At 37.3% G+C, this 27,102-nt stretch overlaps 1 protein-coding gene across 1 annotated transcript in view; it reads right to left on the bottom strand.

The window, feature by feature from the left end:
• Nucleotides 1-27,102, bottom strand: part of LOC129270135 (dynein axonemal heavy chain 3-like) — a 91,223-nt gene that overhangs the window by 19,306 nt on the left and 44,815 nt on the right. The window contains exons 32-54 of the mRNA XM_064105311.1: nucleotides 26,569-26,708; nucleotides 25,481-25,642; nucleotides 19,067-19,192; nucleotides 17,960-18,117; nucleotides 17,383-17,463; nucleotides 16,424-16,607; nucleotides 15,645-15,830; nucleotides 14,786-15,018; nucleotides 13,544-13,657; nucleotides 12,322-12,545; nucleotides 11,474-11,598; nucleotides 11,042-11,227; nucleotides 9,852-10,019; nucleotides 8,747-8,880; nucleotides 7,893-8,178; nucleotides 7,217-7,384; nucleotides 5,943-6,160; nucleotides 5,304-5,415; nucleotides 3,981-4,337; nucleotides 3,117-3,318; nucleotides 2,219-2,421; nucleotides 1,408-1,512; nucleotides 608-874 (exon numbers count right to left, since the gene is read on the bottom strand). Coding sequence (XP_063961381.1) covers nucleotides 608-874; nucleotides 1,408-1,512; nucleotides 2,219-2,421; nucleotides 3,117-3,318; nucleotides 3,981-4,337; nucleotides 5,304-5,415; nucleotides 5,943-6,160; nucleotides 7,217-7,384; nucleotides 7,893-8,178; nucleotides 8,747-8,880; nucleotides 9,852-10,019; nucleotides 11,042-11,227; nucleotides 11,474-11,598; nucleotides 12,322-12,545; nucleotides 13,544-13,657; nucleotides 14,786-15,018; nucleotides 15,645-15,830; nucleotides 16,424-16,607; nucleotides 17,383-17,463; nucleotides 17,960-18,117; nucleotides 19,067-19,192; nucleotides 25,481-25,642; nucleotides 26,569-26,708 — 4,139 coding nt within the window. The remainder of the gene's footprint in view (nucleotides 1-607; nucleotides 875-1,407; nucleotides 1,513-2,218; nucleotides 2,422-3,116; nucleotides 3,319-3,980; nucleotides 4,338-5,303; nucleotides 5,416-5,942; nucleotides 6,161-7,216; nucleotides 7,385-7,892; nucleotides 8,179-8,746; nucleotides 8,881-9,851; nucleotides 10,020-11,041; nucleotides 11,228-11,473; nucleotides 11,599-12,321; nucleotides 12,546-13,543; nucleotides 13,658-14,785; nucleotides 15,019-15,644; nucleotides 15,831-16,423; nucleotides 16,608-17,382; nucleotides 17,464-17,959; nucleotides 18,118-19,066; nucleotides 19,193-25,480; nucleotides 25,643-26,568; nucleotides 26,709-27,102) is intronic.

Raw genomic sequence — 27,102 nt, 5'->3', positions numbered from 1 at the left:
CCATGACTTCACATGACGTCCCAGGAGTTATGTAGAATTTGGGAAGTCGTTAAAAATGGGAAAAATGGAAATCATGAACACCAATTATAATAGCAGAGTATGATCACAGAGTATGAGAGTTGCGAGACATGACAAACTGGAAAGCTGCCATAGCCAAGAGGTAAATGCAATTCCATGACTTTTCACAAATTTTCAAAATTCCGACTTTACATGACCACAAATTTTTGCAGGATATTCCATGACTGTGGGAACCCTAAAGTAGTTATATCTGACAATTTTCTCTGATTCTGAGAACTTTCCTTGATTGTGATTGGCTTAGAAGCACTTTACTATCATAATGGTAACTGATGGATAATTCAGGACTTTTTCAGATAAAACATCCAACAAGGTGCACTTTTGATAGTAGCATAATGAAGCAAATTCTAATCTGAAATTCATGTGATTGCCTTGAGGATGAAGAGGGGAAAATTAGTAAGCTACATGTATCCGATTGACATTTGAGGGGATTAAGTTATGGATATCTTTGAAGAAGAACATGAGGCGATCTTAAGTCCTCCTGTCTTGTGGAGATTCCATCTCAGATCACTTATCAATTGGATCTTCATACCTGTTTGGCTGAGATCTCCTCCGACAGCGTCTTGGACGAAGACAGGACCTTGATGGCCGTCTCGTCTTCCAGAATGTTTCCTTCTGACGATGACAGGATCTCCAGGATCTTGTCCTCAATCTCCTTCAGCTGTTTCTTGTTACTGGCGCTCTCCACGATGAGTTGGTTCTTCTTCTCTTCCAGTTCTGGTTTCTCCTTGGCGGCTACCAGACCGAGCAGCTGGTCTTGGAGACCCAGCGGTGTGATCATGAAGTTCACCAACGCAACCTAGGTGTGACAAAAGCAACAGGCACTTTGAAATTGATGGACTCTGCCAAAGCTCATTTAGATTAAAGGCCATTTCAGAGATTACTGCCACTCGCGATGGATAGCGCTATCAAAAACCAGTGGTAAACAGTAACATCCCATTCAGTCAGATGTCATCATCGCTTGTGATTGATAGCATATTATAACATGATAACATGGCTCAGCTGCTAATCAAAGTCAAAGATTACATGGTAGCTCCCATGATGGAAAAGTTACCATAATAGTGTGTCTTCATGAAATAAGGCCCAGAAAGGCCATCTATCATCAATGGTAACTAGCAGTGCTATTGTGCTAAAATTCGCAAGTGGCTAAAATTTTGAAAAGGGGGTGTCTCGCACTGGACGTATTAGAAGAATTAACAATGTTAACAAATCTAAACAAATTCATACGGTGAGCATTCCTTGGTGCCGAGTATTCATCAGCCACATTTTAGTCATCCCCGACTCAATGAGTTATGCAAAAGGAGTAGATATGACTTATATTCCATGCCTTACCTTGACAGAGATCTCTGGTAGATAGTGAGGGTTCCTCAACGACGTCGTGATGTAAAACCTGAAGTCAGGTGACCATTCAATCACATTCTCACCAAGCCGGATAGACTGTACAAGGGACAAAATGTGATTAGATAGAGTGTCAATGAACCTATTTCATTTTATTTTCTGTAGCTCCATAGGTGTGTTCCCTTCGTTTTCATTCATTTCACTTTAACATGAGGCAAACCTCCAACGAAATGATTAATACATGACCCAACAAATTGCATATCTACTATACATTGTCAAAATGGGTGTTTATCAATTGAAAGGTATGTAGCATTTGTATCTTTATTAGAATCTTGAGTGAGAGGAAGGACCAATGAATATCTTTATTTTCGTAAAGGCGTGTCCTCAGTAGTGAACACAAAGTTAAAACTCAAGAAAGGTATACCGGTAACTTATAACACATGTCTTTAACACTATTCTTTCCAACATTACAAAATCCTTTGTTGTATTTTTTATTGCCACCTAAAATGATAACTTATCATCCGAATGACATTTGACTTTCGCCTAGTATCCTAAAATTTCTTTCATCTCCTTGCCGATATTTGATAATCATTGCAAAAGAATGTACGTTATATGCAGTAGGGATGTACACTTTCATTATTATTGTGAAATTCTAACCTTGGTTAAGTTTTTTTATGTTGAAACCACAACATGGTTATAGGACATCATCACTGTCACCATCTCCATTTTCACCATCACTACGATTATGATCGCGGTCATCCTTCATTATCACCATCACCACCACCAACACCATCCATTGACTTACCAAGACACCAGACACTTTGAAGGTCTGTTTGAGCAGAATGGACTCCAGCAGAGGATCCAACTCCTCACCGACATTCTCCAGGAGGACCGGCTTGCCAAACTGGATGCTGTTCTCTAGGGTTCTTACATAGTTCGCATCCGAGAGCTTGATGATGGACAGCTGGTTGGCCTTCTCCATATTCTTCACCCATTTATTGGCTTGACCTGAAAAGAGTGTCAACACGGAACCCTCTAGAAAGTCTCAAAACACCATGGCAGTTTGGATAGAATTGCCCTACTTCACAAAGGTGGTTTCAGTTGTACTACGGTACAAAACTGCAAAGTTTGGGCATATATTTATGCTTTTTTCATGGAGTACACTAAAAAAGTCTAAATAATAATTGCACGCTGTTGGCAAAAAGAGCATTATTCATGATTGAATGAAGCACGATAACACAAGATATTTGCATAGTCCATGGTTTTGTACCATGCTAAAATTGAAGCCACCTTTGTGAATTAACTTGGACCAATGAAACCAAATATGGGGTCAATGCTTGGTAATAAACATATGTTATTGCGCGGAAACCAAGTGGGGGGACGGACGGACGGACAAAGGCAACACTTAATGCCCCCTCCGGACTTCGTCTGCGGGGGCATAAAAATAACAATATAAATGGAGTGCAATTATTATAAAGACATATTCCATGGCGCTGCAAGAGCTCCTAGTTGCTGTGATATCCTAAAGATTTGAATTTTTATTTAAAATTCTGAAGTGAAAATGTTTTCCCTATTTCAAGTGGTAATCTATCCCACAATCAGGGGGGCTGCTAACATTGATGATCAGGCTTCATAATGAAATATGAAGGAAACTGCATAAAAAGCAAGGGCAATAGGACAGAAAAAAAATTGTGGATACGTACCCTGAGGGTCAATCATAAGAGGCCACCGTCTGGAATTGGACACGATGATACCGTTATCAATGGAGAAGGAGTCCACGGGTAGACCAGCGATGTTCCAGGCCCTGATCTTGACGGGTTCGCCTAGCGTGGCGCTCAGGGAGAAGGTGTCAGAACACGGGATCTTCTTCTCCTGACAAAGCTTCAGCCATTCATCGGTAGCTCTCTGGAAATTAGAAAAAAACATGGTTTAATGATAATGACGATGATAATAATGATAACAATTATAAAATAATAACTTCTTCTTCTCGGGTCACTACACAAGACTTGTCCAGTGGAGGGTACAGGATCTGGCTTTGGGGTAAAAGGACTCCATCTTCAGCAGTGCATGGCTCTGGTAGGAGGGGGCAGACCAGAAGGTGTTGCATCGTCTGATCCTCCCCACACTCGCAAGCAGTGTCCCCGAGTGTGGGGAGGATCAGACGACGCAACACCAACAGCAACAATAACAACAACAACGATACTAATCCATTCTTGTATGGTGCATACATGTAATCCATGATCACTTCATGTGTCGATGCACTATAAAAGGACTTTTGGTATTTCACACAGACTTTGATTAGAACAGTCACCACTTCATTTCATGGTCTCATAATGAATACTGCAAAATCAGTTTTCCCAAAAGACATAAAGGACAGGATTTTCATTGAATAGTGAACGCATCTGCCACTCGATTGTCCCCTTGGATAAGGTGTGGGTGGCAAATGGTGTGCACACATATACGGTTGATTGTGCGTTGAATATTATGTGCACATCAGCACCCAAGCGTTACTTCAAGTCACACTTAACTCTCTGTGAAACAACCCTATGCTTTCATTTGACTCTTACCGTTCTATAATCCACAGTGAAGGTACCCAAGTACGCTACCACGCCGGACGATATCAACACGTCCCCCGTGATAGAGATGAACTTCTCACCCAGGAGATTGGCCGCTTTCTCCCATCGATCCTTCTCTCCGCCAAGACCGCCAATCAGCTTCTCGGCGCGGTCAAGCTTCTGGGAGCACAGCTCGATGTTGGCCTCCAGGTCCTGCTTCTTCTCCACCATCCGCTCCAGCTCGTCGTTGAGAGCCTGGAGTTTGTCGGACACCTCCTTGAGCTGGGCTCGTTTGGTGTTGAGTTTCTCCATCTGTACAGCCAGCTCAGCCTCTGCTTCGGCAAGCTTCTGCTTCTTGGGGCCTACCACCTGGGTGTTGATACAAAGAAAATCAAATAATGGTGAAGATGGGAGCTCTGAGATTGTTAAATGCCACTTGGTGGACACATACTTTATTGACTTTCCATTCGGAAGGACTGCTTACGACATGCAAACCTTAATCATGGTTCAACACTCTGATTCGACCAAACGTCATGCACGGCAGGATTCTGCATATGAGGTATATAATCAGAACTATTTTTTGAGAGAAATGAATTTGTTGACTACCGAATGCTGTAATTGCAGGAATTGTAATCCTTAAGTAAACAGATGTAATCCACCCCTTCATTGCCTTACAGTGCTGGCAGGAAGAGAGGAAGAGAGAGAGAGAGGTGTTATAAACTTGCAAGAGTCTTGAACTTTTTGTTTCACTTATTCTAATTTCGCCAATTGTAGGTCATTTTGCATTGTTCAAACTTCCATTTTAATCTTCATCTACATTTCGAATCGCTTTTGGATATGCCAATGTCCTGAAACAAATAGAATACAAATTGATTATTCCTATAATTGATTATTCCAATTTCTGTAAGCCAGCAAGCCCTTAAAAGTTTGTTTATACTGTTATGTAAGATGGACAGCTGCAATCCAACTCCACCGCTGTGGTCATCGCCTGTTGCCGGTGGTTGCTGTGTGTTATCAGTTCTTATCAGCTGTGAGCCCACCCCTCCCCAGTTTAAAAGAGAGAAATTAAAACTCTCCTAAAAACTGAAAGTGGGGTGGTAAATACCCCACTTGAGCTCCCATTGACATAACACGCAGGGCAATGGGGTTCCTGTGTTATAAGCTGGTGGGGTATTTTTTTAAACAGAGGAAACACGTAATGAAGCAACAAGTTCATATGTTCTTTAACCACTACATTACACCGTTGTTGAAAGATACTTCAGCTTAAAAGACATTTTATCAAAAGATAGGAAATGACACAAAACATGAAGAAAAGTAGGAAACACAGTTGGTTACCTTTGCCACACGGTCGTAAACATCCATAGCTCGGACCCACTTACAAAGACCTTCACAGGCAGTAGAGATGTTCTTGATGATTTCTGGCTTGAAGTCAGGGTTTGGAATGTACCTGGTGTACAAACAAAAAATAAATAAATCTTACTTCACAACCGTTCTCACATTATGAACCTAAGGGTTTTTTTCAAGAAAACATTTGAAATCGACTTCAAAAATTATGTTGCAATCTTCCATTTGAAAGATTACCTGCAGCAAATCGGCTTGCACTTCATGTTGCAAGGAGCACGTCACCAATCAATTGGAAGACACATGATCGACTTGGGAAACCCTAACAGAATTTACATTGATCACGAGTTTCTTGCAATGCCCATGAGTCGTGGTTATTTTTACCTGACTGCAAAGAAAGATTGAAAGCCTATTAGCAAGCAACCAGAGGACCAATGGCTTAACATCCTCTCCAAGGGACATGGTAATGAGGATAACTGCCTTACCAAAGGGCACTAGTTTTAAACGCGGGTTGTCTGGATTATGAGGTCATTGCTCTACCAAATGAGCCATCGTGCCTCCTAAATGTACCCATCCATTCATTCATTCAAAAAGTTGTAAATTATCAGGGATTTTGAAATGAGGTAAACTTACTTGTCCCTGATCTTTTTCATGATAGCAGGGGCGATGTTATCTTTATCATATGTCTTGAGGATTTCCAGGAACTTCATGTCTCCGAGCAGCTTCTGCGACGGTCCCCAGAAGTCCTCCACCATCTTGCCGCTGCCATTGGGATCGGGCTTACGCTCGGGTTTGACTGAACGCATCACGCAGATGGATTCAAGCACCAGCCTCACACCGGCAGGAGGGTTCTACGGTGTAGAAGAAAAAAATAGTAAATAATAATTAGATAGACAGACAGACAGATAGATAGATACTAGATGGTTAGATAGATAGATAGATAGATAGATAGATAGAATTAGACAGACAGACATACATACAGACAGACAGACAGACAGACAGACAGACAGACAAACAGATAGATACTAGATGGTTAGATAGATAGATAGATACTAGATGGTTAGATAGATAGACAGATAGATAGATAGAATTAGACAGACAGACATACATACAGACAAACAGACAGACAGACAAACAGATAGATACTAGATTGTTAGATAGATAGATAGATACTAGATGGTTAGATAGATAGACAGATAGATAGATAGAATTAGACGGACAGACATACATACAGACAGACAGACAAACAGATACATAGATAAATAAATAAGTAAACAAATAAGTAAATAAATAAGTAATAATAATACAAATATATAAATAAATCTGATGACTACTGGCATGGTTTTAAGATGATGGTTAATCAAATAACAAGGAGTGAGAACACTATCCTATGAAATGTATACTACACATCATTTTGCTTGGGCAATAGGATAATTACACACCCTTGTTAGCTGTGAAAACGGTCCAAACTCCCTTGGCTTTGTATCAAGCAGGTAAGAACTGTTCCAAAGGTACCTCTCACATGTTCAGGTTGCACAGAATAACCAGGGGGGTGTTTCACAAAGATTTAAGTATGACTTAGAATCGCACTTAAATGCTGACGCGTCCACGATATGCAACGCACAATCTTATTGATCAATATGCAGTAGTGCGCGTCCTCTTCGCATCACCTGACCAATGTGGTCATGCCTTTAAAACCGCACGCAACTAGAAATTTACATGCACGGAACTAGAAATTTACGTGCCACTCTAAGTCATACTTAAATCTTTGTGAAACACCCCCGAGGTCTTGTAATATCATTTGGGCTTTTGACGCCTCGCCTTATGTTGATTGTTTTTACAATGTAGATTGTTGTACAATTTCATTTTTCTCCCAAACCAAAGATGTAAGGTTCAAAGAAACATACCTTCATGGACTTGACCATAGAGATGTCACTTGGTTTGAGAGTATTCAGAGCAGACAGGGCTGCTTCCAAGGCAGGGATAGCTTCAGCAAGGTCCGCCTCACAATCTGACTTGATGCCCTGTGCAACATCGGCTGCTGCATTGGCTACGGCTTCATCTGCTGCAACAACCTGGGGTAAGGGGGAGAGAACAAAGGTTCAATAAATGGTCCACAACTCGTACAATGATGAAGGATATACAACTCTCACTATGAGATTTGGTCTGTAGATAACAAAAAATCTTTCCTGAAGAAGCATTTTGTACATGTATGTTGTAATGGAACAATATGTCACATGACACCAATTTTTTTACTATTTCAATTTGCTTCAAGTTTAGTTTTCTTTTCAATACATTCAAATCAAATGCTATAAGCAAATTTCTAGAACATGTTCTTGTGAAATGATTTCTCATTCACCCCCAATATAATCTAGACCTTTGGGTAGCTTAACAAGGAGTCATTGAACACCTTCCTGAAGAAATGTCCCAGTTGAACCCTTCAAAAATTGCCTTAGAACATTTATGTTTGATTTATCACTTCAACCATGCATTTCAAGCACTCTATCAAATGATTTTGTTGTTTTATGAGTCACATCTATGTAATCATTTATCATAGAGACTAGCTGAGGATTGCCCACTCACCTCCTTCTGGGCCTCGACCTCCACCGTATCCTGCTCGATCTTCTCCATGAGGATCACCGTCTCCTCCGAGGTCTTGATCAGCTCCGGCTGGAGATCCGTCAGCTCCTGCTGCATGACGGAGACCTGCGATGCCGCGAAGGCAAGCTTCTCCAGACCCACCACGTACCTGTTTCTCATGGTGTGGATCTCATCGCGCTTCAGCTGGAGGAGCTTCTTGAAGGTGAGGATCAGTTCCAGGTAGCTGGTCGGGGTCACGTAGTTGTGACGACGCAGCGTGTCCAAGAACCTGCAAAAATCAACACAAACACGTGCGTAATTTTTCTCCTCGATTTGTAGAACAAACTGCAAGTGGCTATTTTTTTTTCTAATTTGCCTTTCAGAAGAGTTCTCTGAGGCATCAGTGGAGCATTTCAGTCAGTGATTGTCCCAGATTATTGTCATAAGCTACTAAATTCTTGAACCTGATTGGCTCAGAGAAAATTAGTCAGTGAAAGTCACTGCTTGTTACATGAAACACTCCCCATGCAAATCATTCTAAACGGTGAGAGACCCTAGCTCTGAAACCTACAATAAACATGGACCACACACACACAACGAAAGGGAGATACCTGAATCTTAATAAAGCAAGAGAATTGAAAAATAGGTACATGCCATGGATGACAGAGATAACACTGGAGAGCGTTTCTCATCCTTCTTGTCCGACAGGTTGTCGGATCTGATGACTTTCCTTGATATCGATTAGCTGAGAAGCACAGTTGCTATGGCAACTGTTGGATAAAACAGGACTTGTAGGATAAAACTCTTATCAAGTACTTTCATGAAACGCTCTCCTGGACTTCCTATTTGTAACTTACTCTTCAGACATCTTACGGACGCTCTCGTGGAAGTGCTTGCACATGGTGACAGATTCCTTCCGGACATGATCATCAAGGTCCATATCTTCAAAGAAGTTCTCCGCAACCATCTCCAAGGCGTCCTCTGGCCAAGCCTAGAAAAAAAATCAAATCATATACAATGTAAGTATACTCCTTTCATGATGATGAAATTCACCCAGAAGTAGAATTTTATTATAAAACGACCCCCCCCAAAAAAAAAAAAAAAAAAAAAAAACCTATAACAAATTGAACCATGGATGCATCACATTTAGATCCTGGGTAAAATCCTTAGTTGTACATACAGCACTTCTTGTTTTGATTCTCATGTGACATCCAATTAAGGATGCACAAATTAGCTGCAGAAGACCCACGAAAAGGAATTCATCAAAAGCAATTTGTTGTTCTTGTAATCAGTGAGGAAGGCCTTTTACTTGTCTACATCACTTCTAAATCTGGTTCACTTTATTTTCATTTACATTCAAAATAATCAATTAAGCAATGGAATAATTCCAACATGTTTTAAATCTAAATGCTAAGATACTTTGTTGTCTATCATATGTATTATTGACAATTGTGCAACCCAGATGAATAAATAAGAAACCAATCACAAAATATAGTGACGACTGGTATGTTGACAAAGCTTTAATTTTCTTCATAAACTTTATTGGTACCTGGGACCAAAAAGTCATCAGATCACACTAATGAATAAGTACAAGTATAAGTATTTATTTATTGTCCAAAAATGGAAATTCTTCTTGTTTACATGCTGTGCAAAAACATAATAAAGATAACAAATTATATAAATTCATACACAATACATGAACAATGAAATCTACATTTGGAACATGACAATAAACATAATATTACTTAGATAAATAAGTAATTGCAGTGTTTTTAGATAAGAAAGGCATTAGGTAAGTTGATTGCAACTATGAAATTTGGGAGATATCAAAGAAAGACATTATTGGATTGATTTAATTATAAAGTAAATAAAATATGAGTACCAACCAGCTTCTTATGAATTCAAAATCTCCATTTTCTATAAAATAGACTGGGACCGTTTCTCCCAATCACCCCTGCTTACCTGGAACCAATCGATAGTACAGCAGTTGATGAGAGAAGGGAACATCCTCAGTCTATTCCTGAATGCATCTCCAATGGGACTCATAGCCAACACCACGTGGAGATGCTTGCGCACTCTCTCGATGAAGTAGTTGTACATGGCAAGAGGGGTGGCTTCAATCTTTTTACCCTGTAATAGCACAGATATGTAAGAATGACAATTTGAATGAAATAACATCAAACATATGTACTTGTTACTTACATCGAATTTGTACATTAAGTTTTATACTACTGCCCTGCATCGACAGTAATGCGTCATGACCTGGGCCTATCTTAATCTTTATTATGTTTTGTATTGACTTTGTACATTTCTTTCCTTTATTGTGATTTCAAATTACAATTAAAAATATAGATTGTTTTTCATAAAAACACACTTTTTTTAGTTTAAGGTAAAGAACCTAGTTTTCAGCGATATGAAAAACGGAAAGATACAGAATATCACAGAATTCAGGAAGAACACAGAGTTAAAAGATTTCTAAGGAATTCTAATCCTAGTTTGTCTATTCTACTAACCATTTGGTATGATTGCCATTCAGCCTAGATTTACCCTATTTTGACTAATTTCCAGTTAGGCTTCACCCATTTTGGCATATACCCACTTGGTTGGATGCCAAATGGTCAACATGGTTAGACAAATTATTTATGAACCAAGTCTTTAATTGACAAATTTAAAAAAATAATACGCAGATAATAATAATAGCTGGATTTATATAGCGCTTTTTGCCCGAGGATACAAAGCGCTTGCTATTATTACCCCGGCTTTAGCTCGAGCTACCATCACCGGCGCTCAGTGCATGCAAGGAATTAATCCTGCCAGGTACCCATTCACCTCACCTGGGTCGAGTGCAGCACATTGTGGATACATTTCTTGCGGAAGGAAAACAGGCCATGGCTAGGATTTGAAACAACGACCCCAGATGAAGTTGAAATAAGACAAACAAGACATTAGACTATACAAGAATTAGCCTCAGTGGGTATTAGACAAAAGGTAGTATAGACCAAGCAGCAATTGGATCAAACTGATAGTAGACAAAATGGATTAGCCCATGTGACCGTCTAGACCAAACGCTTTCTCCACCAAGTGAATACAAACCTGTGGAGAAAAGTGCAGATTGAAGCGTTGTCAAGGGACGCTACTAAAGGAAGTCTTACCTCGGCTCTAGCTACCGCCTGCATCTTCTCAATGATCTCAGCCTTCTCGTCGGCGGGATAGAGGTTAGGGACATCCCCTGTGTTCAGAATCATGTTGATGTCTTCAACGAAGGATTCGTCTTTGATTTGATTATCGCTGAACAGGAATGTGGTCTGTTTGCCTTCTGCACCGGTCTTCAGCAAAAGCTGTATCCGGAATGGGGAAAATCAAAATATTATTAATAACAACATTTTGCTTTCATATAGCGCTTAATACATCAGAATAGGAAAATGAAATATCAATAATAATAATCTGCTTTCATATAGCACTTAATACATTGAAGTAACAGCTCTAAGCACTTTACAGCTACATGCAGCTTGCATGCCCACGCACAATGCATGCACTTTCTTTACTCCCTGGGGAACATTCCAACAAGATAGAAAAATGAATACCTTTTTGATGTCTTCTCTCCATTCATTATGGGTGTAATTCTTTGTAATTTCAATTTGGAACAGCTCGTAATCAGCCATGGATGTGGCGAGCTTGGTTGCACTCTGACGTCCACTGCCACCGATACCTGTATGAAAGACAGAATGATAAATGGTTTATGTCCCAAATACTGCTTAATTAACAGATTCAGAGGCATACTCTTAAAGCGCCCAGTTAGAAATTACCATTACAAAAAAGTATCTAAACCATACAGAGGTCCGTTGCAGAAAGAGTTGCCTTTAAACGCAAGTCAAAAAATCACTTGCAAGTCCCAAATGCGCGCTGTTGATTGGTTAAAATCAAGTTGCGCATGATTTTGAGTTGCGATTGATTGCAACTCTTTCTGCAATGAGCCCCAGGTCTATTATTGATCATAGATTTTACGATACAGGGACCAAGAGTGGATGAATCATCGAAGAGTACGGCATGTCCGTTGTCCTGATTCAGGTCGTGACTGACCCTAGAGATATGCTCGATGGAAGCTTTCTCAAAATGAATATCTCTTTACAAACAGCTCTCAGCCAATTAAAAGCTACAATATCGGTAGCCTGACACAGTGACAACAACTTATTACTGATCACAACTTTTATGAAAAAAGGGTCCCAAATAACTCACCAATGAGGAAGGCATGTCCGTTGTCATGCTTCAGGTTGTGACTGACCCTAGGTATATACTCGATAACAACTTTCTCATTACAAATGAAAATGTCCTTTACAAATTGCTCTCATGCCACAAGATCAGTAGTCTGATTCCATGACAGCAACTTATTAGTGATCACAAATTTTAAGAAAGAGGGTCCTGGATAACTCACCGATGAGCAGGGCATGTCCGTTGTCTTGCTTCAGGACACGACTGACCCTCGAGATATGCTCAATGGCAAACTTGAACATGACCAGGGACATAGGGGCCTTACTCATCTGGTTGAATTCGCTCAGGTAATACTCCATGGTGCCCGTCAGCTCTTTGATGTTGGTGATCTCATCGTAGGTCTTATCGTCAGAGTCGGGGTTGCCGAAGTCTCCAAAGAATAAAGATCTGAAGTGAAAGAATGAATAATTCGATGAAGAATAATTTCATTTGTCCGGTCTGCCTTCAACAGATGTAAAGTTACGATTAAAGAGCTGGAACTTGCTATTACTAATAAAATCCCATGATGCTTGAAGAATAAAATCTGTCTACCGTAAGGCAGTAGAATTTCTTTCACACTTGGGACAAGATGTTGGGCTGTGTCGGGTTGTCTCACCCAGAACCCAACGAGAGGGTATCACAAGAAAATTGGAAGGCTCCTGAATCTTCCTGACCTGTGGCCACACATTCATCTCCCTAACCCAGCGCAGACATATTTCACTGGCTGATGAAGATGGATGTTTCCATCGAAGGCTCTTAGGGTGTTATTATTGATAGTAAGTTTTTTCAATTCATAATTTTCTCGATAAAGATCAATAATCATATTCAGAAATGAAATTTAAAAATATGTAAGAGAATACAATCCCATTATCATTACAGGGTTCCATGATACTTGCATTAGATACAACTGTCCTGCCCTCATCTAAATACCTCCACATTGTGTGATTGCAACTTCAGGGCTCCGTCTAAAAAGAGTTACGATTGATCCAATCAATTTAACTCTATGGAAATCTATCAGTGTCATAATATTTTCTACAGAAAATGTGCACAATGTCCTTTGTAAACAAAGAGAAGCACGGTGAATTTTCAAGACAACGATGAATGCATGAATATACATCATAGCTAGAAAATATTTTGAACAAACATGCATAATAGATGTTGACATTGCTGGCCGTCCATATTTGCGATTGATCAATTGCAACGCTTTGTAAAACAGGGCCCAGTTTTGTTGTTGTTGGTGTTGTGACGGAAGCACAATTCATATTGATTTTATAAAAATCAAAATCACATTTTTGCTTTGGTGGACTTGCCCTTTTAATAGGTTTATTCATCAATATGCGTTCTTTAAAAGATCTCATCAGGGCCAGCGATTAGATTATGAATATTCAGTTAATTTGTACACTTACCTAATATTATCATCAATGAGTTTTCCAGATGGAGTGAGGTGACTTAATACTTTATCCATGCTCTGCTTAAACATGGACTGGGTGGTTTCTTTTACTATTTCAAAGAATGTAATTCTGTTGATCGGAAAGAACACACAGATAGGATTTAGTGAGTATAAAACAAAATATAGAATAGGAAAAACTCATACATACATGTATATATATATCATTGAATACACATGATCAATGTGACAACTGCTATTATTTATTGTATTATATTTCAATGTACAAATATAACCATTTACAATGTAAATAACATTTTCTTTTCATTAGCAACAGTATAATAACTGAAATCGATATTTGAAATCATTATGTGGTTTGATTTCATTATTAGTCATAAACTTGATAATCATATTCCTAGATAAAATCATTAAAATATATGACAATGTAATACTGCAAATACGAAAGTATTATCATATGATAACAACATATCTTTGTCAACAACTAATCCGACAAAAAGATCTAATAAAATTCAATAGAATACACTAACGTAGAATGTAAATCGCAATCACAGAATGCTCAAATGAATATAAAAACAGAATATAATCAGAAGATAACAAATCATAAGGCACTTTGCCAAATGTCGAGGCTACATTTTTTAAAACTGAAATCCTGTTATAAAGGCACAATAATGGCGGCTTCCCTGCACTCCCCAATGTTTTTATGATGAAATGGGAGAAATGTTATTGAAAAGACGCTTGCAGGATCCCTGTAGGCGACATGTGGCCAGGGAAACAAATTACCTGTTCAAAAGGGCCCTGGGAAATAAAGAGCCCTGGAAAATCCTCATTCACTGCAATGTTAAAGCTTATCTAGTATTGCAAATTTAACCAGAAGGGTGTGAATAATAATAATAAAGGATTTGTATAGCGCACGTATCCACCTTGCTAGGTGCTCAAGGCGCTCCTATATTACCCCGGCTAAGCTAGTCTACCGATTCTGGTGCGCACAGCTTTTTGAGGAATTACTTCCTGCCGATACCCATTAACCTCACCTGGGTCGAGTGCAGCACAGTGTGGATAAATTTCTTGCTGAAGGAAAACACGCTATGGCTAGGATTTGAACCCACGACCCTCTGTTTGAAAGGTGAGAGTCAGAACCACTAGACCATGATGCGCCCACGATGCGTGAAAAGTAGCCCCCCTCCCCCGAAAAGAAAGCTATTTGACAAGGTGCCGAATTAGATGAAAATGGAATACCAACCTGTCTTTGTCATCAACCAATCTGTCATAAAATACCCGGTAGATCTCGTGGATCCAGAGGCGGATCAGTTTATCCTTGTCGTCTTCCTTCATGACCGTGGCCGGTACGAGAAGCACCCCCCGGATCACGCGGGCAAAGTCACGGAGGTTGAAGACGTAGTGAGACTTGGAAGGCGTCGGCAGGAAGTTTGTGATGGCTTCTTTGTAGACTCCCAAGGTGGCTTGAATCATGATCTATCGGAAAGTTGATAATGAGAATAACACTTATTATATTAATGCTGATGAAAATATTAATAGCAATATTAATGATAATAATCATGATAATCATAATAATGATGCTGATAATAATATTCTACATTTATATAGCACATAACAATTATTCTAAGCACTGCATACTAATACGGCAGCTTTAGCACGGCTACCCTGATCAGATACTCGAACATTCAAAGAATTCCTTCCTAATCATTTACCTCATCTGGGTGCAGAGTGGCAAATGTAGATAAATGCCTTGCAAAAGGATGCAAGTGGCACCACAGGGTTTGAATCCCAGACCTTGTGAATTTCATTATTAAGACAAACTTTATAATATCTAAAATCATGTTTCTATTATCTATTTCATTGGTTAAAAAAATTGGATAATGGAAATTATGCTGCACTCAACCCAGGTGAGGTAAAAGGGAACCTGGCAGGACTTTATTCCTCAAAGCGTAGAGCCCATTAACAACTGCTTTGCAAAATCCAGGATAATTACGCTGCATATCTATAGAGTACTTAGAGACTTCTGATAAAGTCAGTAATGTGCATTATACGAGCACGTATAATTAGGAACATCAAATCTAAAATAAAGATGAAGTATTCACCTTTCCAAGTCTGGAGAAAGCGCCGTCGAAGCCTTGAGCAAAATGCCAGTCACTGATAGAAGTGAAGATCTTGACCATGGTGTCATCATCAAAGGAGTCGATGGAGATAATGTTGTAGTGTCTCGTAAACCGACCTGTAATATGGTTCCTACCTCCACCAGGGGGTCCCATTGCAGAAAGTAGTAGCTGAAATGTAAATGATGATAATAATGATATTACAAATAATAATGATATTAATAACAGAAATAATACAAATCATACCAACGATACTAATAATTAAAAAATTATTAATAATAATAAGGAAATAACAACAATATTTCCTATTTACCAAGGGCAGCCACTGAGCTCTAATGAACCTATTCTCCCAGCAGGCCTTGCTTAACATAATGCTGGAAGGCCCAGGTGCAATATTTTTTTAATTTTATCTTTATTTGCATGTTCTTATATAGAATAAAGTGTTCATTGATGTACATGTACACAGTATACAATGAACTTTGACTACACATATAAGGCAAAAAAAGAGAAAAAGAGAAAACATGAATGAAATGATAAATTCAATTTATATAATGTTCAATACAACTCTTCAATATCTTTCCACTATCCCCCCCAACACCCTTTCCAATATTTGATCTCCATTTCACTTCTTCTACGAAGAATCAAAATATTTCTTTAAAGTTTGACTTTTTTTTATTATTGTAAGAGCAGTACATTATAAAATTGATGTCACATGTGAGATTGATCTATGGAAAGGAGGAGCAAGAATTGGAGAGTATACTCACTGCATCAACGATCTCGAGTTTAGATGTATCCTTTTTGTCATACCAATGCCTGTGATCTATCCACTGTCTGAGTAGTTCAATGGGCGGCTGAGCTCCATAGATCTCTTTAGCGGGCATGTTCAGATCGTCCACAAATACCACACACTTTTTACCCATTGGGGGACCATACACTCCTTTACGACGCCTGTCAAAAAAAAAAAAATTATTCACATATTTTTTTGACATTGAATAAAACTTGGTGATAGTAAACACGAAGGATATACATGTATATCATTAATATCCAGACAGGCCTAATGTGAATAGATATAAAGAGAAAGGACAGACGAAACACAGAGAATTGTATGAGACTAATGAAATCACTAAATTTAAGTAAAAAGAAGTAGAAGAAACTTCTTTCTTGTGTATAATTGCTTAGTACTTTTCATGTATATTTTCTTGATTTTTTTACATGTATTTTCTTCCTTGGGAATTGTAGTGGCAGAAGTATCATTTATTTAATCATAATGTTGAGTTAATATGTAAAAGCCTGTGGAGGAAATGTTTCTATGTATAGATCACAGACTAATAAATTGAAATTGAATTGAATTGATCCTACAACCCAATCAAAATTCCATATTTTTTCAGAAGCTTTGTGAAGCAGTCACCAAATGTAACAGCATATTATTAACCAAAAAAACCTTTCAATTCTATGCAGTCAAGGACATACATTCTCTGTATTATGTAACGCTATTTAGAAAAGCCAGGTTTCTTTGGTTGATCAGCTGAAAAAATATATCATCATAGATAATAATTTTTTTTTGACATGTAGAAAAAATCAACAATAACTTAGTAGTATCTAATGCTTTATATTGTATCAGAGTTTTGTTTTATTTTTATCTTTCTAATGCATGAAAAGCCAATAATGAAATCTTGTTTATTATTTTGCTTCGTGAATAAACTTTTACTCCATCTCTCATTACCTGTCTAGTTTGGACATGATGATGTCTTGTGTCTGGTTGGCCGAGGTCCTGGCGGAGAAGTTGATGTTGTTAGCAACATACCTGATTAAAGTATAATAAATAAATAAAAGTATATCATAGATCACTTTTTTTTCTATTTCTGTGATAATAACTTCAATCCAAATCCTCTGCATACTGCATAATAATATTACAACATGATTTTTGAAGAAATTGCATTTTGCATTAAATATGAAAGTGCAAGAAGTGCAATTACTTTATCTGAAGTTCGGCAGAAATACGCTAGACACACTAAAATCAGAAGTTTGCTTTGTTGTCAACCTTCTGAGTTGAAGTAAAATCACAATTGGCTTCAAATCACAGCCGGCGATGACGTCATTACGATTTGGAATAGAATTTGCTGTTATTCCTACAGGGAGGCTCAATTTTCATTTTTGTATTCATACCACTATTCTAAACTTTGATCATTAAGATTTTAATGTTGGAAGGCTCCTTTCGAATGCCATTACAATTTGTTTGAAAATCAAATCCCAACGCATTGTGTAGCCTGCCCCAGGCTTTACAGAACCCATATCCTTACCTATCCTTGGGCATGCCGATCAGATGATCATTGGCGATGGCTGATTTGCCAGTACCGGTTGGCCCCACGAAAAGAAGCGGTACCTCGTGAGAGATGTAGGCATCCATGAAGAAAATTTGACGAGCCGTCTCGTTGGTCTGGATGATCAGATCACTCACCTACACAAGGGAGGAAAAGAAGATGTAATGATGATGATGATAAGATTATTACTACTACTGATGATAATAATAAATAAATATGATTATATTGTGCCAAATCCATAGTCCATGCATAATGAGCAAGAAAGAAGGGAGAAAATACACATATACAGCAAGAAATTTAAAAAAATAGGACTCAAGGATAACATTAGGAAGAATAGTGTTGAAAGTAGGACCCTTCAGGTTTTCAAATTTTATTGGATAAAAAAAGCAAGAATTATTAGAATGATAAAATCAAACAGTGTGAACAGAGAGTTGTGTGAAATGTTGCATTCAAGTGCTGCAGTTCACTAGATTCTCACTTTGACAGTTTAGGCCGGTATTCTTAACTCTCATTTCGTCTAAGCGCTGGCCTCAGGTTGTGTTTTAACTATGGATAACAAGTTGTGGCACAAATATCTAACATTAGAGGTTCAAGTTGTCGGCTCATTTGGTGTTCAATCCATAACATAACTGCCTCAGAGTAATGGTTATGATATTCTTCTAAACCATTAAAGCATGGGAACGAACAAAGTAAACATGACATTTTTTTACATTTCTGGCCTCCCGTAATTTTATCACAGATTAAATTATGGCCCAAGTATGACTGGCATTCAGAGTTTGAGCCTTAGAAATTAAATTCTAGTTGAGAAATGAATATCTCAGAGAAGGACATAAACCTACATTTGCCACTCTCCACCCAGGTGTATATTGCAACCTAATATGCTACAGCAATACACAGCTTGGCAAAAACAATTCAATCAGATAAGAAAGCAAATCAGCTCCAATCATACATTTACTTTCAAATTTTTATATTCTCATATCACACAATCAATTCTCAATAATTCAAGAAGCACAAGGCTGCATGATGGTTGTAAAATGCTATTGATTACAGTGGCGATAAATCAGGCAAAGCTTGTAAAACACTCACCTTCGCTCCTGAAGGGATCTCGCACTTGGCCTTGTCTAGGTAGGCCATCCAATCGTTCCATTGTCCGCTAGCAGCTTTGTGGAAGTAGTAGTCGTAGATCAGCCCTCTCTCTGGGAAAGAATTGCTCTGAAAGATACAAAAGAAGTAGATGGATATTATAGATTAACTCTTTAAATGCCGTTGGCAGCTATACGTGCCCTTAGCCCTCTAATGCCATTGGCACGTATGCGTGCCCAGAGAACTTTTTTTTTTAAACCAATTTTACAGCCAGAAAATCAACACCATATTTTCTGTTTTTTATGTTGTTATACTGGCCAGGAATTCACCATTCATTTTATCATATAAAAAATAGTGGTTTACATAGACATTTTTTGAGTAAAATTGTATTTTTGCATCATTATTTTCAAGAGTTGATTTCGGATATTGCCGCGATCTGAATCAAGATTTCCCCTATTGACACGTGTGATATAACGGTTGTGTGTAGCAATACACGTACTTCTATGGGCAGAGCAACGGCGAATGTGTGAAGACATTCAGCTCGGAATTGACCAATGACCGAGCGGTACGATGTTCCTCACCCAACACTACTCGCCCATTCGCTATTGTGACATGAATATTCATGAGCTATCGATCGGGTCTTTTGCAGGCCAGTATGGTAGTATTCTTGTGTCAAGGCTTTTTTCTGCCTGCAAATGTGCACTGTTTGGGGATTTTTTTTTTTTTGGGGGGGGGCGGGGGAAAGGTCTTATACATTGTTTTTAGCATTGTCACAAAATTGTTCTCGTTATAAATATATGAGTAAAGAAGCCTGTCATTTCCAACTCTCGTCTGCGCACTGCAATCATCACACTCATTATTTATTTATTCGTTTCTTATTGTTATTAATATTATCATTATTAGTATTACTATTATTATAATTATTATTATCATTATTGTTATTGTTATTGTTATTATAATTATTATTATCATTATTCTTCTCTTTCACCTTCTTTTTTAGTATAAAAGGGATGGTCCCGGCTGAAAGTATTTATAGTTTTATATACAAAGCAGAATTCACTGAGCAAAATACCGAAAATTTCATCAAAATCGGATAACAAATAACAAAGTTATTGAATTTCAAAGTTTAGTAATATTTTGTGAAAACAGTCATAAATATTATAATTACATATTATGTCATAAAAATGATTGTAATCATATTAATTGCATTTCTCCTGCAGCAAAACTCTCTCTTTATAAACTTAAGATCAGGTAAATAATGGTTCATATTCGTTTGTGTTTTTATAGCCCTACCATTATAAAAAAAGAATTATTGATATTGTTACGCTTATTAATATCATATTCAAACTTCTCACAAAAATATGAATTGTTCAATTTTCTCCTCGAATAAAATAGGACGAAGCAAAAAAAAGTGATAATTAACCTCTCCCTGCGGCGGAGCCGTTTTGGTACATTGCTGGTATTTGGATCTGTGGCGGTGTTTTCCGAATCAATTGCTAATTGCGCCAAACTGAAGTGTTTTCAGGATTTTTAGTAAATGTAAATATGAAAGAGCAGACATTTTTTCTTTCTAGAAACAAAGGTATCGCTTCTCAAATCAACAGAATAGTTAAGAAATTTACGAGGAAAAAGTCGTGTTATTTTGTAAAATCTTCGCTTTTCCCCAAGTCAATAGGCAATGTGTACAAAAATGTGTAAGGGCAATCAATGCCAGCAAAAAGATGATGGGTAAATTCCCCTACACGCTGAGCTCTTATGTCAAATGTGATATCATATACTACTAAACGAAAAAAATGAATCAAGCAAAATTGATAACAACACCAAATAATGTACCAAGTTTGGTGGAAAAAATAAGCATCAAATTTGCATCGGTTACGGAAAGAAACCTAAATATTATTTTGATCATCAACAAAATATATGATGTCAATGTGGCAAGGGCGAAATAAAAAGTATGATGTGTGTAAGGAAGAAAAAAAAGAGAAAATGGGAGTGAGCAAATCAAGCGAGTAAACGCACTTTTCATGATATTTTATTTACAAAATTCTGTGAATGTCATGCATTTTCCGCAATGCGTTTTTTCCCCCATTCTTCATCATTTGTTTTATTAGCGGGATATAATTTATATTAATCAATGTATCATTTCTTCCGATGATCCGCTTTCTTTTGTTTCTCCCTTTTTGCCAGCAAAACGATGATGGGTAAATTCCCCTACACGCTGAGCTCATATGTCAAATCTGATATCATATACTACTAAATGAAAAAAAAAATGGATCAGGAAAATTTGATAACAACACCAAATTACGTACCAATTTTGGTGGAAAAAATAAACATCAAATTTGCATCGGTTACGGTAAGAAACCTAAATATTATTTTGATCATCAACAAAATATATGTTGTCAATGTGACAAGGGTGAAATAAAAATATGATGGGTGTAAGGAAGATTTAAAAAAAAAAAAAAGTGTGAGTGAGCGAATCAAGCGAGTAAACGCACTTTTCATAATCTTTTATTTACAAAATTCTGTGAATGTCATGCATTTTCCGTAATGCGTTTTTTTTAATTCTTCCTCATTTGTTTTATTAGCGAGAAATAATTTATATCAATCAATGCATAATTTCTTCCGATGTTCCACTTTCTTTTGTTTCTCCCTTTTTGCCAGCAAAAATATAATGGGTATATTCCCCTACACGCTGAGCTCATATGGCAAATCGGGAAGCATAAACTGGATTACTACTAAATGGAAAAAAAATAATATATCAAGCAAATTTAATAATTGGAAATGTAAATTGTACTAACATATCGAGTATGTTGATTGTGCATAAGTCCTACTGCATGAATATTGACAATGCACGGTATAAAGAAACTTAGTGGTGTCACTTATATATCATTTGAACAGCAAATAATGTCCATTTAATTTTTATTTCAGGGAAGGGGAAGTAAAATTAATCCTTACTAGATTGATATTTTTAATGACGGGGTAATTATAAATATCACAAATAAAGAGGTGTAGAAAATATAATTTCTGATATTGTCGAAAGCAATATCTTACTTTTCTGATAGATGATCCATTACAAACATATTATTTGAATAAACAATCGTAAGGTTCAACAAATTATAAAGATCTAAATTTCTCCAAATTGTTAGTAATTTCTACCTTCAAACCCCATTGCTTCGTTATTTATGTTCCATCTTTTATCTTTCAATTTCCTGTATTTTTGATTTGTCAAGGATTATATAGCCTATACATTTCTTCAATCATAAATCTTATCTTTATCCTTTATTTCTAAATATGCAAAATAGGCTTCAGCTACAAGGTGTGCTGTTTCCCCGTGATTTCTTGTTCTCATTCTCGACATTATCCATGCCATCTTTACCATCATCCCTATCATTATCATCATCATCATTTAGATTACAGGAAATTTGACGTATATTGTCGATGCTAAATGTCTTAAAGTCGAAACAAATATTTGAATAAAAATTATGTACTTTAATGGCAATAAGTCAATGGAAGGTGTTGGGGAAAGAGACGGAGGAATCTTAATCTTGATCTCAACGGAGAGAAAAGCTATTGTGCGTATCGGAACCTTTGAAAGTATTCAAATCAAAAGACGCGCGCGTGGCCCGATTTCTATGAACATCCTGTGCTAAATTGCTCTCCTCGATAATAGGTCAGGAGGGAGTGCGGATTAGACATTCCTCGTGAAAGGGAGTCTGGGCATCTATTGTTCATGACTTGGTGGCATGAACAATAAAAATGCAGTCGCTATCAGACAGGTGGCTACTTTGCTCGCTTGCGGAATGAATGAAGCCTAAAGTTTGAAAATAATCAATTATTCAAAGACATAATATGCAATGGGGCCCTTTTCTTGTCTAAAATTGCCATTATATTTTCATATTCATATTGCATGATATTATCCACACGAAAAAGAATATCCGGCATGTATTGTCCATTCCTTGGCATGTACGAGATGCATAGTTGGCCCAGATTACAGTCTGTAAATTGTCAGAATACCAGTCTTATAATGACTGTAATCACAAAATTCTAATTGCGTAATTATTCATTATATTTATCTTAAATTTGGTTACCCTGGAAGCCGGGGGGGGGGGGGGGTCTCTTACTTCAAAACGGATCAACCTTAACATTTTTTGACAGTTTAAGAATGAGTGTTCACAAATATCAACGTTCATAATATTTTAAGCGATTCATTTGTCCGACCAGGACACCCAGTTTTTGTACTGCTGTAAAAAGTAGTTGTAGTGTAGTAGTAGTAGTAGTAGTAGTAGTTTTGTTACTCTCATTATAATTCATTAGCTCACTGTAAATTATCGTTTATCATTTAAGCACAGAATCTATGCAAAGATATAAAAGTAAAATAAAAGTGAAAAAAAAACACGGCATGAAAAAGAAAGGAGAGAGAGATCAGAGATTACGAGAGATGGATAGATAGATAGATGGAAAGAGAGAGAGAGAGAAAGAGAGATGTGACATCAGTTATTTACGTAATAATGATAACGTATGAATATTATGCTAGAATTATGTTTTGTAATAAATACATTTAATTTTGTATTCAACCTTGGTCATCCAAAAAGGGCTAAAAATCAACATAAACATTTCCATCTGACCTCACTTTTTTGTAAGGCGAGGGGGGGGGGGGGTCAGACCACAAATACAGAACAAATAGAACTAAAATTTCTTTTTGAAAATTTGTATTGAATTTATTTTTAGTTTGTAACTGATCTGTATTTCCTCTTCTTGATTCACGAAAAATAAACATTTTTTCTTAGTTCTGTGTACTTTGCCAAAAACGCCCATATTATTTTGTGGGATTTTACACCCCAAACCCGTTAGTATTGAATCTGTCCGATCCCTCTTTATCTATATTTCAATATATCATCTTTAGTTTTCTATATTTTGTCTCCTTCTGACTGGCAATAACTTTGTTACAGTACGAAAGCCCGTATAGTATGTACGACGAATCGACCCTGACAAAATATGGCCAAACTTTACACTGATTCATGCTTTTGATCGATAGTTGAGAGGGTCGCAAATGTCTGTTGCCGACACTGGATAGAAATCGCCTACATTATCCAAAACAGTATATAGTTGAGTGCATCGCACACCACAAATCGTATCCAGGTTACGATTTTTCTAAAAACATGTTTTGCATTACGACAATATTGACAAGAATTGAAATGACATAAAATTTACACTGCGCTAATAATTTTGTTTCCCCCATAGCGGTTGTTTCGGAATACCGCGCATTCTGAAAAATTACAGGGTCTTGTTTTGAAGACTACACGAATGTAAGGGTACGGTTGGCTGCACTGTGAAGATACATGGCTCTAATATATTATTGTGTGTGTTTGCGTGGGGATCGCAGCTGTGTTGTGATTGGTCACTTGATCGACGACAATGCCCTTTTTTGGAAAGGTCGGTTTCTATTTCGTGTGTATAAACCCTCTCACATTTCAGAGGAAATAACTTGAATAGCAAAATAGTATTTCATTAAAAAGAGCATTATTTTTCATATTTCTGTTTGCTCAATTTCATCAATAGATACGTCATTTGAAAGGGTAAACATTGAACTTTAATTTTATTCTCTTAATTTTTTGGTATCTCTACAATTACTCAGGTTATTTACTCTTTGAAATGTTCATGAAACCGTAATTTTCTAGGTTTTACTTATTGAAAAAAAACTATGTAAAATATTTCATCTTTTCTCAATTTTTCCGATTGCAAATATGAAAGGTCATAACATGATCATAAAGTTCATGAACCATGCATCATTTCATATGTAGAAGGTTTCATTATACAACGTACGGGTAAAGAGATATGACCGTTTTAAAATCGGTCTCTGCTTACGTTTCGGTCAATTTAGGATTCCCTCGAATATCCCTGGCACTATAGGGGTATTGGGCATGGCATAGTAAGAGTTAAGAATTGGGAGGAGAGAATAATATTTATTCAGTGTGAACTGTTGGTAAGTTGGCCAATACAGCTTGATTACAAACTTCTGTTCTGAAAATTATTTTCCGTATTCTCTCTTTCCTCCAAATCCCTCCTCTTTTTTATCTCACCCAACACCCTTCTCTCTCTCTCTTCATTTGTTTCTGTTTCCTTATTTTTATACTTTCTTTCTTTCCTTATTTTTATTTCTTTGTTCTCTCTTACTTTGCTTCTTTTGGTTTCCTTTTTCTCATTTTAATCCTTTCTTCTCTCTTACACTCTTTCTTTGTTAGAATCTTTTCTTCTCCTTCTCCTTTTAATCAATCAATGTTTCTTCCTTCCTCCATTCCTTCATGTTGCATGTTTTCTTTCTTTCTTCCTTCCTTTCTTTCTTTCTTTCTTCCTTCCTTTCATTCTCTCTGTCTCTTTATCTATCTATCTGTACACCTATCTCTCTCCCTCTCTGCTTACCTTGGTGATCTTGATGCTCTTTGGTTTAGGATGATCTGGATGCGTTCCGCTGATGAGAAGACGGAAGAACTGATCAAACTTCTTCCTGCTGTCTCCGTTCATGGTACTACCGACACTCCAAACCACGCTGAACAGGAACAGACCTTGGAGCCACAGGGTGATCTGATAGAGTTCAAAACATTGGCAACAGTTAGATGTTATAAGCTACTGAATATCTGATTGGCACAGACCTTAAAGCCACAGGTTGATCAGATAGAGGTCAAAACATTGGCAAAATTCTATGTTATAAGCTTCTAAAACCCTGATTTCTGATTGGCTCAGACCTTGGAGCCACAGAATGATCTGATAGAAGTCAAAATATTGACAAAAGTTTGATATATTATAAGCTACTGAACACCCTTGTATCTGATTGGCTCAGACTTCGGAAACCACAGAGTGATCTGATAGAAGTCAAATCACTGGCAACAGTTCTACATGTTATAAGCTACTGAAAACCCTTGCATCTGATTCAGACAGTCTTATTGATGATTACATTCATTAACTATAAATGCTGAAAACAAACTTTGAAAACATCCTCCATTCGGTACATGCAGAGTTACAAACACAAAAGTATGCACGATCAATGGATGCATTCAATCAGTTTACCAAAAATCGGCAACCGAATGCTACATTTTACACTAATCAAATGTTCGCGAGGTGCTGATTAACGATTTGAGATATTAGATTATCATGGCTATAATATTTGATACATGACTGCAAGATAACAAATGAAGTATGTGCCAAAATTTTATGAATTTCAAATATTTTTGCTCTTATAAGACACAACAATGACAGCTGCTCCGGTGACCCTGTATCATTCAGCTGTGTTGATGTTCATGTCATAGGCGCTGTACTGGGATAAGGAGTCAGCTCGCTCATTGTGTGTTACCATTGGTTGGTTTTAGGTAACATTTTTGTTACTTGTAATAATCTAGGAATCTCGTATGTTTGAAATATTCAATTGTTTACCCTGGGCAATAATCTAATGGCAAAAAAGGGTATTCATCCTAGGCCTACAAGTAACCACTAAAACAAGAAAACAGACCTACCTGTTGATTACTCATTTCACTTCCTTCTGAACCTGAAGCAGCTATCTCGTCTAAAAGACATGTGTAGAGCCTCATCAGAGAGAATACAAGATGGATTGGCGACGTCTCAACAAATAACTTGCACTCGTGACGGAGGAAATCTGAGAACGTAAAGACAAAATCAACATTGGATCATTTCAAAGGATATGCTGTATGGAGACTATAGTCAGAGTACTATTATCAGAGGTGGAAAAACTAAAATGGTTGTGGTACATGTAGGACTTAGCTTATAATTTGAACGTTCAAAGACATTATGCTTATGCTAACAGATATAAAAAACATCAACTGATGCCTAAAAGTTAACCTGTTGAGATCTGAATTTGGTAACTAAAATCTCATTTATTTTTTATGAATAATATTACAAGTATACTTTATATACAAGTGGAACGCCTCTGGCAGTCTTGCCTGCATTACGCGATTTGATATACCAGCAGTGCTGACTTTGAAAAAAGCTATTAAATAATTATTCATAAACGAAAAAACTCATATGATAAT

The sequence above is a fragment of the Lytechinus pictus genome, chromosome 10 (genome assembly GCF_037042905.1).
Source record: "Lytechinus pictus isolate F3 Inbred chromosome 10, Lp3.0, whole genome shotgun sequence".
NCBI lineage: Eukaryota > Metazoa > Echinodermata > Echinoidea > Temnopleuroida > Toxopneustidae > Lytechinus > Lytechinus pictus.
The sequence above is the reverse complement of the archived record's forward strand: the minus strand, read 5'-3'. Positions and strand labels throughout refer to the sequence as shown.